This window comes from Halictus rubicundus, unplaced genomic scaffold (genome assembly GCF_050948215.1).
Source record: "Halictus rubicundus isolate RS-2024b unplaced genomic scaffold, iyHalRubi1_principal scaffold0029, whole genome shotgun sequence".
In the NCBI taxonomy this organism is placed as follows: domain Eukaryota; kingdom Metazoa; phylum Arthropoda; class Insecta; order Hymenoptera; family Halictidae; genus Halictus; species Halictus rubicundus.
The window spans coordinates 1,329,328-1,341,517 of NW_027488570.1; the positions used below are offsets into that span (position 1 = coordinate 1,329,328).

At 50.0% G+C, this 12,190-nt stretch overlaps 2 protein-coding genes across 2 annotated transcripts; one reads left to right on the plus strand and one right to left on the minus strand.

Annotated features, from left to right (window-relative positions):
* Window positions 1-1,961: 1,961 nt before the first annotated feature.
* LOC143363289 (uncharacterized) lies at window positions 1,962-6,918 on the minus strand. Its single transcript, XM_076803901.1, has 3 exons — window positions 6,061-6,918; window positions 2,190-5,976; window positions 1,962-2,146 (listed from the first exon to the last, which is right to left on the minus strand). The coding sequence occupies exons 1-3, from the start codon at window positions 6,916-6,918 to the stop codon at window positions 1,962-1,964; spliced, it is 4,830 nt and encodes a 1,609-aa protein (XP_076660016.1).
* A 347-nt stretch (window positions 6,919-7,265) lies between these two features.
* On the plus strand, window positions 7,266-11,469 carry LOC143363290 (uncharacterized). The gene is made up of 3 exons (XM_076803902.1): window positions 7,266-7,280; window positions 7,371-7,443; window positions 10,523-11,469. Exons 1-3 carry the CDS (start codon window positions 7,266-7,268, stop codon window positions 11,467-11,469), a joined length of 1,035 nt encoding a protein of 344 aa, XP_076660017.1.
* The last annotated feature ends 721 nt before the right edge of the window (window positions 11,470-12,190 follow it).

The window sequence follows — 12,190 nt, forward strand, 5'->3', positions numbered from 1 at the left end:
GGGAGTTCCCCCGCGCCCTGTTATGCCCCCACCATTGGAGGCGATGAACTTGGGGGCCCGAGGCGTGAGCTGACCCGGGCCCCCGGGGGGGAGCATAGCTCCCCCCGTGATAGGCCGACACCCCCCGGGTTAGTTTCCCGGTGTGGGGGGGGGGGGGGGTGTCGGTCCGTCCCTCCCCGATTGGGGAGGGGGATCTGTGGGGGTATTGGGTGAGGAAGGGTCGGGGCGTGCCGGATCTCGCCTCCGACGGCCCTTCCTTCCGGTGGCGGCGTCTTCTTGCCTCGGCCGGGGCTGGTTCCTTCGGGATACCGGCTCCGAGCGGGGCACGAAGACTCCGGGAGCTGTGGGTGGACCAAGCTGGGGCTCGGGAAGCTCAATCCGAAGGCTCCAGGAATGGGGACACCGGGGGGTCCCTCCGCCCGGGGTCTTATAGCGTAGGCAGTGGGGGAGGTTAACCCCTCCCCCGGGGTATGATGATAGCTGGGAGGTGTCCTGTTGAGTACTCGCGTGATCCAGGCACCTCCCATTTAGCTTAGGTGGGCGTGGGTTTTTAGTGGGTACCCCTTGGGGATTTCCCCCAAGGGCAGTCCCACATAACCCCGACTCCCCCCAGGGAGTCGGGGTATGCGTAAAGCATTTTCCCACGGAATAAAGGGATAGATGCACATGTATACACACAAGAAAAAAACGAATACAGACACCATTGATTAAGATACCAATATTGTTAAATGATAAATTAAGACTGCTGGGAACATACGATTCCGGGGCCCAGATATCATTAATAAATAAAAGAATAGTTAAAACAGAAATAGGAGAAGAAAATGTAAACAAAATATATTTGAAGTCAGTCAATGGTGTCAGTGCAACAAAAGATTTAATTAAAGTAAAAGTAAAAATATTTGAGATGGAGGAAGAAGTAGATTTAGATATAGTGGACAGGATAGACTTTGAAGATGTAATAATAGGTTTGGATATGATAAAAAAATTTAAACTAATACAAGACGAAAATTTAAATATTTCGCAAAAGAAAGAAATAATAAAAGAAAAAGATAGACAGATAAAACAAAAGGAAACGGAAAAAGTTAAAGAAGTGAAAATAAACTTTAATGAACATGTAGCAGAAGAGGAATGTGATTTAAGATTAGAACATTTAGAAAATAATAAAAAGAAAAAGATAAAAAATATAATAAAGAGATACAATACGGTCTTTGCGAAAGATAAATACGACATTGGGACAGTTAAAGATTATGAAGCAAGAATAGATTTAATAGAAGATAAATACTGTAGTAAAAGACCATACAGATGCACGATGGAAGATAAAAAAGAAATAGAACAACAGATAACAAAATTACTGGGAGAAAAACTAATACAAGAATCATACAGTCCTTTTGCAGCACCTGTTACCCTTGCATTTAAAAAGGAAGAAAATAGAAAATCAAGGCTGTGCATAGACTTTAGAGATTTGAATAAACTGATTGTATCGCAAGCACAACCTTTCCCACTAATCGAAGACTTAATAGCAAAAACAAGGAACTGCAGATTTTTCACAACATTAGACATCAATTCGGCTTTTTGGTCAATACCTCTTAAAATAAACGATAGACATAAAACAGGTTTTGTAACACAAGAGGGGCATTACCAATGGACCTGCCTCCCATTCGGCCTAAAAACAGCACCGGCAATATTCCAAAGAATACTAAGCAATATTTAAAAAAAAATAATTTAAAAGATTTCTCAGAAAATTATATAGACGATATACTTGTATTTTCACCAACTTTCGAAAAACATACACAACACATAGAACAAGTTTTAAGTGCAATACTAAAAGAAGGATTCCGATTAAAATTTAGAAAATGTACATTCGCTTCAAGTTCTGCTAAATACCTGGGACACGTTATAGAAGACAACACGGAGCCGGACCACCTTGGCGATTGTCCGGCGGAAGGTGCGGGCTCCGCGTCTCAGGGTGACCACACGGACGAGCTCATCGGGTCCGGGATGCACATCGGCGACACGTGCGAGCGGCCAGCGCGTTGGTGGGGTGAGCTCGTCGGCGACGAGCACGAGCGTGCCGATTCGGACGTTATCCCGCCGTCGTAGCCATTTCGGACGCTGCTGCAGCTGGTGAAGATACTCGGAGCTCCACCTGCGCCAAAAGTGGTCGTGGAGGTTACGAATGAGTGTCCAACGCGTGGTCAGTGACGAGGAGGTTGTGTCGGAGGGGGGTTCGGGGGAAGTGTGTATCGGCTCGCCGACAAGAAAGTGCCCGGGAGTGAGTGGGTTCGTGTCCAAGGGATCGTCGGTCAGCGGGGTCAGAGGTCGTGAATTCAGGCACGCTTCGACACGGCACAGCAGCGTGGCCATCTCCTCGTAGGTGAGTGTGGTTTCTCCGATCACCCATCGAATGTGTGTTTTCACCGACTTGACCGCCGCTTCCCACAGGCCGCCCATATGCGGGGAGTATGGAGGGATGAAACTCCACTGCGTTCCGTCGTTGGCCAGTTCCTCCGAGGCGGTTGCGTAAAATTCCGACGCCTCTCGGAACATCTCCTGCAGTACGACGTCGGCTCCCTTGAAGGTGGTACCGTTGTCGCTGAGCAGGGTGCTGCAACGCCCTCGTCGCGCCACGAACCGCTGGAACGCCGCCACGAAAGCAGCCGAAGTCAGGTCGGTGACTGCGTCCAGGTGTACGGCCTTGGTCGTCAGGCAGACGAAATCCACGATGTACCCCTTGTGGCTCTTATGCCCCCTGCCCTTGGTGGTTCGGATTTGCACAGGGCCAGCGTAGTCCACTCCTGCAGAAGAGAAGGGTTTAGCAGGATGTACGCGGGATCGGGGAAGGTCACCCATTTGCTGCTGCCCCACGCACGCTCTAAGTCGAGTGCACGTGACGCAGTCACGTAGCAGCTTCTTGGCCCGAGCACGTATTCTGGGAATCCAGAATGCCCTGTGGATCCAGGCCAGACTGGCGGTGAGGCCCCCATGGAGAGTTTTCTGGTGCGCCTCCTGGATTATCAGCGTCGCCAGATGTGTCGACCTGTCGACAATGGCTGCATGCCGGCGTGACTCCGACAGAGAGGACAGGTGCAAGCTACCACCGACCCGTAGTACGCCGTCGTCACCTACAAGAGGGGTTAACGCTTTGAGGCTCGAGTTCAGAGGGATCGGCTTACCTCGTGTGAGGGAGTCCATCTCCACCGGGTAAGTACTCCGCTGTGATATGCGAAGCACGTTGTGCAGTGCCTCACGTAGTTCCGTGGTTGACAGGGGAACGATCCACCTGGTACCTGACTTCCTGCAGTTGACCATGAAGCGGCGGAGGTAAGCGGTGACACGAGTCAGCCTCGAGAGGGACGAGAACCGGCTCAGAAATGGATTTTCCGCTGGCGTCGCGGCCACCTGTGCGACTGTTACCATCCTCTGCTCCGGAGCCTCCACGCAGAGGGTCTTCGGAGTGGTCTCAGGCCAGTCGCCACTTGGTCTAGAAAGCCAGGGGGGTCCGTGCCACCACAGCGATGAAGTGCGCAGCTCCTCAGCGGAGATTCCTCTTGTGGCCACGTCTGCCGGGTTGTCCATGGTCCCCACATGCCTCCACGTTGCTCCAGGCAGGAGATTTTGAATCTCTGCGACTCGGTGAGCAACGAAGGGCTTCCACTTCGACGGATGGGACCAAATCCACGTCAAAGCCACCGTAGAGTCAGTCCACGCATGAACTGCGACCTCAGCGAAGTTCACCTCCAACTGCAGCGAGGCCATCAGACGGGCAAGCAGAACTGCGCCACACAGCTCCAGCCTGGGGATGGTCAATGGTTTGATGGGTGCCACACGTGTTTTCCCCATGAGCAGGCTCGACCAGGTCTCTGTCGCCCGCCGGACCACGAGATACACAGTGGCAATGTAGGCTCGGTCCGATGCATCGCAGAACCCGTGGAGCTCCACCTCGGAATCTGGTGAGTACCCTACCCACCGTGGCAGCGTGATCTGGTTTAACGCTGCGATCTCGCTCCGTAGATGGATCCAGCGAGCAGCCACCGAGACACCTACGGGTTCGTCCCACGACACGCCAGCCAGCCAGAGATCCTGCATGATCGTCTTCGCCCTGACGATCACCGGCGCCAACCATCCAAGCGGGTCGAAGAGCCGTGCTATTTCGGAGAGCACGGCTCGTTTGCTCCACGTTGCCGGCACTGCATTCGCTATTCGAGGCCCACGGACGGCCAAGGAGTCCTGCCGGGTGTCCCAGAGGAGCCCCAGAGCTCCATGTACGTCCTTGTCCTGAAAAACCTTCGACTCCACGCACGCCGTGCGGAGGTCGGGGTCGCTACTGGCCCATTTGTCCAGAAGGAAGCCTGCTGAGGCAAGGAGGTCAGACAGCTGACGGCAAATTTCCATCGCTTGCTGGAGATCGTCGGCGCCGGTCAGGATGTCGTCGACGTAGGAGTTATTCCTGATGGCCTGAGCGCCTAACGGGAACCGATGCTCTTCGTCGGTGGCCAGCTGCTTCAGCACTCTGTGCGCGAGGTACGGTGCCGGCGCAGTTCCGTACGTGACCGTCGTCAGCCTAAAATCGGAGACGGCGTTACTGGGATCGTCCCTCCACAAAATTCGGATCCAGTCCTGATCGTCGGGGTGGATCACGATCTGGCGGAACATCTTGACGATGTCCGCAGAGAAGGCCACCCTGTACAGACGCCAGCGGGTGATCACAGCCCAAAGATCACTCTGCAGCTTCGGACCAGGCAGCAAAGCATCGTTGAGCGAGCCTTCCGACCCCATTCCGAGTGAGGCGTTGAAGACCACTCGGATCTTCTTGTGGCCATCCGTCTCCTTCCAGACTGCGTGATGGGTCAGGTAGCAGCCGAGGTCTCGTCCCGTCAGCTCCTCCCTCGCACGCTCCATGTGACCCAGGCGGCGGTACTCCTCCATGAACCCCACGTACTGTTCGCGGAGAGAGTGATCTCGTGATCGATTCCTCTCGGCGTTGAGCAGCATCCTCAGTGCCACGGCTCGCGAGGTTCCGACCTTTGGGCGCTCCTCCCCCCTGAAAGCTAAGCGAACCACATACCGACCAGACATGTCTCTCTGCGTGCTCCGCTTGAAAAGCTCCTCGCACTTCATCTCCTCCGGAGTTAGCAGTGACGGTGATGTGACTTCTTCTAGCTCCCAGAAGCGTTGGAGGTCCGGCAGCGGGTCCTGACGTCTCACGTGGAGGATCCTTGCGGTCCTTACAGCTTCCGGCTGTTCGATCAGCCCCATCAAGGTCCACCCAAACGGCGTTCGAACGGCTACAGGAGTGCCGGCGGGTCCCACTCGCTTCTCCAGAAGCAGCATCCCGCAGACGACGGCCCCCAGGAGTACGTCTACCTGAGCGGGCTCGGAGAAACGCGGGTCCGCCAACGGCAACCCTTCAACGTGCGGCCAGACCCCGGACGACAGTTGCTGCGACGGCGTGGGTGCCATGAGACTCCTCGTGACGAGAGCTTCCACGGTGACCTGGAAATCACTTTCTAGCGGTGATCTGAGGGTTACCTGGACCTCGGTGCGCGCTGTCCCGACGTTCGTCCCCTGGTATCCCGTCAGCTCCACGCGCACCGAACGCCTCTTCAGTCTGAGCGACTGGGCGGCCCACTCCGACAGGAACGAGGACTCTGACCCTGAGTCGAGCAGAGCTCTGGCGGTTAGGGTCCGCCCGTTAGGAGCCTCGAGGATGACCCTGGCGGTGGCGAGGAGAGTGATCCGCTTGCTGCTCAGCGCATAAGTGGCCGACGTGGAAGTCGAAGCGGACTCGGCTGGTTGGACCCGTTGGAAGGCGTCGTGCAGCATGGTGTGATGATGTCCGTACACGCCCAGCAGCGAAATTCCGACGAACACTGCGGCAGCTGATGGCTGGACGCGAGGCAAGAGATGCAAAGTCCCTTCTTCGTCACGAACTGCTTGCGTTCTACTGCCGTAAGTGCCTTGTACTGCTTGCAGGCGCTGAGTGAGTGATTGCCGACGCACAGTGGGCACTGACGACCGCCCTTGTTTTTTGGTTTAGGGTCGTGAGCCGAGAGCATGGACCCGATTTTCGAGAAAGGACTCCAGGTCATCGAAAGACGGGGTGACTGTCGGGTCCTTCAGCGAGACCTCCCACGCCAATCTAGTCGTCTGATCGAGTTTCTCCGACGCCAGGAACACCAACCACTCGTCCCACTCCTTGACAGGTTTTTTCAGTATTTGGAATGCCCGCTGGGTTTGTCGGAACTCGTCCAACAGGCGTTTGATTTTCGACGGCTGAGCCTTCACCATAGACGGATAGGAAATCAAACGTCTCATGTGTCCCGACGTGAGGATGCGTTGGTTGCCGAACCGCCTCTCCAGGGCCGTCCAGGCTCCATCGTAGCTGGCCTCAGTGATGGGGGTAAGGTCCAGCATCTTGGCTGCTTCTCCCGAGAGGCAGGACTTAAGGTACTGCATCTTTCGTACCTTCGAGATGCAGGTGGATTCATGGATCAACGCGCAAAAATGATCTCTGAAGCTTTCCCATTGAAACAGGTCCCCAGAGAAAGACGGGAGTTTCATCGATGGCAACGTTACGTCCGGTTCCGCAGGAGTCGCGATCGTCGGCGTGATCGGCGTCGATGCGGGTTTCGCCTCGATCCACTCGTCGATCGCAGATCCATGGTCGATATATGCCTCCTCAACCTCGGAGAAGTAGTCGGCGGTCAGGTAAGGGAGGTCAGGCTCCGCCTGTAAGGTGATGTCCGCATGCCGATCGTTGAAAAGCCTCCAGTAGCTCTCCAGGAGGTCTCGACGCCTCAGGAGGTTCGGCCGCGTTAAATTCTCGGCTCCGCTTTTTTTCAGATTGATCAGGAACCTCGTGATTCGACCACCGAGATCCTTCTGCGCGAAGACGAGGTCTGACACTTTTGATGTCATTTCGGAATCGTGTGCTCTGACCGTTGCCAACAGAGGTGAGGGAAACACACGCGCACACGTACACTTTGATCGAGCGTGTAAATAACGGTGGGCGCACCGTGTTTGTTTTGCGGGCGAACGAGTTCGCTTGTATACAGGTCACCGGAGACACGTCCGTTAGCAGTTCAAAAAGAGCGAACCGTTTTCGAAACTCGTTCGTTTCGACAGAGTCAGAGTACTTTCTTGGCACTAAAAGAGTCCTGTTTCAGACGAGAAGAACCACGAATCACCGTCTGAAGACCGAGTCGCGAGTTGTAAAGTCGCGAAGAACGGAGGCGCGGATTAAGGAGAAGACTGGATCGAAACCGATGCACAGCACTCCCGCACGAACGAAATTAATCCGACTCGAAGGACCAACTGTTGCGAACTCTTCGGATCTTTCAACACTGTGAAAGATTTCCGTCAGTTCGCAGAAACGGAGTGGCAGGAAAAAGCCCGACGAAACGAGGATCGCAAGGAATACACAGAGAAAAACACTTGAGATCTGTCGAATGTCGATAGTACAGAAAGACTGCGTCGATCGGCCGTTATCGCGATCGCTCCTGACGCCCGTCCCCCGCGCGTCCCGCGAGAGTCACCAAGCTGCTCGATCCACCTGGGGACTCGCGGGCCGCGGGGAGGAACGCAGGGGCGACGTCGCGCACGCGCCGTCGATCCAGTCATCCTCGTCATTTATTGGAATATGCACAAGGAAAATATATAAGAGTTTTACAGTGGCTAGTACGTGTGGTTACGATTGTCATTATTTTGTGGTTTTCGTCCATTCGGTGGCTGTGATCCCCTCCTCGCAGAAATTCCCAACAACCATACATTTAAAACTGGAGATCTAGTGTACATAGAGAATGGAAACAGACTAAATAGGAAAAAAATGGATAAAATACGAATTGGGCCTTATGAAATACTAGATAAAATCTCAGAATCTATATACAAAATAAAAACAGGAAAAAAGAAACAACCAGATTTATTTCACGTAACAAAACTGACACCAATAGACACAGAAATAAATGACAAAGATTCCATTGATGGAGAAACATAGATAAAAGAAATGGGAAATTGTGGAACTCCAGCTTCTGCCCGGGGGGGGGGGGAGATATAAAGAAAGTGTACTCTCTTTAATCCGAATTACGCGCACTAATCACTCAGCGCGCTCTGTAAGGAGGAGTGAAAACTAGAGAGATAGAGAACACGTGCATAAGTTGCTTTACAGGAGCGAATATAAAAGATAAAATACAATAGAGAGATAAGACCTATATTGTCGTTCCTCTATTTTCAGGTAAAACCATGCTGTAAATATTGTAAATAGCAAACATAAGGTATAATAATCAAATAAAAACTCTATTTTCAGAGTAACATATATTGGTCTATTTCCTTATATCAACTGGCGATATAACCTCCTTATATACATTTTTTTATACAGGGTGGCCCACATAACTCTGAACAGCTCAATATCTCGAAAACTATGCCATCGATTTTAAAGTTCTTAGCCTTAAATTGCATGGAACTGAAGGGCCTTTCTGACTACATAAACGTGAAGTGGCCTCCCTTCCCCTCTAACGGGGGAGGGGAGGTACCTTTGTAATTTTAAATGGAACCCCCTATAAAATGTTACATATTTAGATTCTACCGAAAAAAACGAGTCAATTTTGTCTGAAACATTTTTTTGTCAGATACTTCCATGATGAGATATAACAGTTTGAAGTTCGAGTTGTAGGTACTTGAAGCGCTCAGAAATAGCGTTTTAAGCGCTTCGTTTTGTCGGGAACAATCGAGAACGACGAGCGGGGCGCACAGCAGCAAATTAGCAACGTCGAGTAGCGCTTCGCCGTTTCCATAGTACGATTCTTGGAATTTTGCATACATATCGTAGAGCAACGCGTATTTACCGTAATTGAAATCAATGTTCATATCGTCGTACGGATAGGTTTCTGAGTTCAAGTAAAGTCGAATATTGGCTAACGCGCAATGATCGAATCGCGTAGCCTTTTTCGTTCTGCTGTTCCGCCGATCGGTTTGCAAAGCGAATATCACGTATCGCGGTTTTTCCATTTGCGGAGCTGTTTTGTCGCCCATGTATGTTTCGTGGTTGCCTGCAGTAGAGGATACTCGTACAGATCCCACGATCGAAAGCTCATGCTGATCGGTCTGCCGCTGTCTAAAGTACGTAACATCGACATACAGTCACCCCGCATTGGACAAGGCGACGCTTTTCGTCTTGGACAGACTCACATAATTCTTCAGGGTCGTCGTTGTGCCGGGATTTCTGGACCGATCGATTTCCACTCCGTTCAATTCGTAGCGTATTTCCCCGAACATGAATGGGGCGGTATTGTTATCGAGACTCACCGTGTCGATGCGAGATTCTTCGGTCGATAATTCAAGTTTTCCAGGTAAACTAAGTTTTACCTCGACGTATAGAAAGCTTCTGCAGGGGAGCGTGTACAGATCTTGCTGTTGACGCAAAATGATGGGGGAAACCTTGAAGCGGAAAATAAAAGACGAGGCGGATGTAACGCCCTAAAAATCCCCGAGCTATACCAGATCATATTCCATTCGACACCACAGCATTTCCCGAGTCCTTTGCACAAGTCAGCATTCCCCGAGCATTCACCTCGACACCACAGCATTTCTCGATACACGCGTACGCAACAGCATTAGTCAAATCACATCCGCCTGGTTTCGAAAGCCCCCAAAAAATGCATTACTAATCAATAAGGCCAAGATATAAGTATGGGAACATTCCCAGGGCAGTCAATCTTGGCTGAACCTCCGTTTTGTAACTCTGTCTTAAATAAACTTATACTTTTTGTCAGTAAAGAACGGGATAAAGAGCTGGGTAACTCCCACTCTCCTTTTTTCAAGTATTTTTACCCAGTTTACGTCACATTTTGGCGATCCTGCCAAGATAGTGCAAATCGATCTTCAAGTAAACCAACGACAACTCTACTACGGAAGAGCCACTCCTTGGGACTACGGTCAACTCTGAAGACAACTGCACTATAACGAATCCAGTGAACCAGTCGATTTGGAGCTTTCTACGGAACCGCCCCGTGCTACGGCAATCACTAAGGTAAAACTCTGGCTTCATTTATTTATTACCGCGTAAGAGGTAGTAGTATCAGCAGTCAAGATTCAAGACGACGAAAAGGTTACAATAATGACAAAGAACGGAGAACAAGCTTCAACCTGTACAGGTGTAGACCCCAATCTAAGAGCAATCCTAGATGCTATGCAAAAGCAAAACGAACGACATGAAAAAGAAATGTCGGAAGTTCAAAGGCAATTCGTGCTACTAACGAAACAAGCTGACGAAGAAAATAAAAAACGTATTAGGGAAATAGAGATCCTCGGCAAGAACCTCGCTGATCTACGGATGTGCGTAAGTATTAGAACAGTGACGACTGACGAGTTCGGATCGCTAATAACGGGCGACGATGGTGCAAGTACAGCCATACAACAAGAACAAGCTGGACAAACCACCGCAACTCGAACAGCACCACCGATAGTCACAATTAATAATGATGTGAACGATGAAGTTTCTGAACGAGCAACAGACCAACGCTACGAGCTAAGGATGCTACACGGTATATTCCAACGCTAAACGGAGATGACGATATTGGGGTAGAAGATTTTATTGAAGAAGTACGTTCCATGCGCAACATGTGTACCGAAAAGGAATTGCTATTAAAAGCCATTAAAGTAGAGAAAATCATTGGGAAAGCAGCCCAAGGGATACGAAATTTACAAATAGAATCTTTTGGTGAACTATACGAAGCATTACGACCAAACGTGGCAACTCAGGTAACCACAGACGAATACAGCGAGCAACTGCGAGAAATCAAGCAAGGAAAAGAAGAAAGTGTACAGAACTTTAACATTCGATTCAGACGCGTATTGAACAAGCTAACATATGCCATTACCAACGAATATCCGCAACCAATAACCAGGTGCATAATGATGGAAGCAACAATGAATAAAGTGAATAGAATCTATCTGAAAGGACTCAGAAGAGACATAGGACGAACGCTTTTGGCAAACGAACCTCAATCTTTAGCCGAAACCGAGAAGAAAGCAGCGGAAATCGAACGCTATCTACGAGAAGAGCAAAACGAATGGAAGCGACCAGCAGCATCACGATCGGAACGAGCAGTGAACACCAACCGCTTCGCTAATCAACAACAACCAAGACGCTACGACGAGCGACGACCTACGGTACGAACAATCGCGCAGTCAGCAGCAGCAAACAGCTTCAGGCGCCTCGAACGAACACCATTAGCTGAACACGCAGCAATAAAATGCTTAAAGTGCAATCCCTCGGGACACATAGCCAACCAGTGTCCGAATGGAAATTTTCCACCAGCCAGCCAGCGAAACCTACCACCACGGGTAAACAAAGTAGAGATCGAGAACGGCCAAGAATTCGAGTCAATACAACAACAGGAAGACTTCTTACCACCACATTCAATACATCAGGAGGAAGACGGATACACCTCATCGACACAGGAGCAGGAATAAATTTAATTAAAGAATCAAAAATTAATAGCGTTATAAACAAAACAGAACCGCGAACATTTTTTATGGGACAAGACCGTTACACTACAGACAGATACGTTAAAATTCGAATCTTTGACCAATCACATCAATTCTTTGTTATACCAGACGACTTTCCTTTAATAGAAGACGGAATCATAGGGCTACCTTGCTTAGAAAAGTACCACTATGAAATCTCTAATGATAAAATCAAGCTCAACGATAATGTGCTATATTTTCAGAAACCAGCTACAGTACAACCAGGAGAAATCAAAGTTCAGACAATCTATCTCGAAGGCAGACCAACGCGAGTATGCTTCTTCAACTTTGGTGAGACAAAGATATCTCTAACCAAATTTATAACATAAACGAAATAGACCAAATTGCAAAATTCAAAGCCATAGTGAGAACAAGTCATATAGAGAAAAACCTCCGCGAATCTATTGAGAAAATTTTAATCTATTACTTAGACGTGTTCAACTTAGAAACCGATACCCTACCCTGTACCAGAGTTGGGCAGTATCCGATGAAAAATTTATTTGAAGCGCCTTCGGATACAAATTCTCTGTTCTTTTGTTTCTATTCGAAGTCGGATGAATCGTGAGCAGTTATTTGTATCTTTATTCGACGAGCGTCTGGTTTCGAGATTTGTATTCGATGTGCCTCCGGATGATTTTCTGGCTACGTCAGGATTTATTCGGATGGT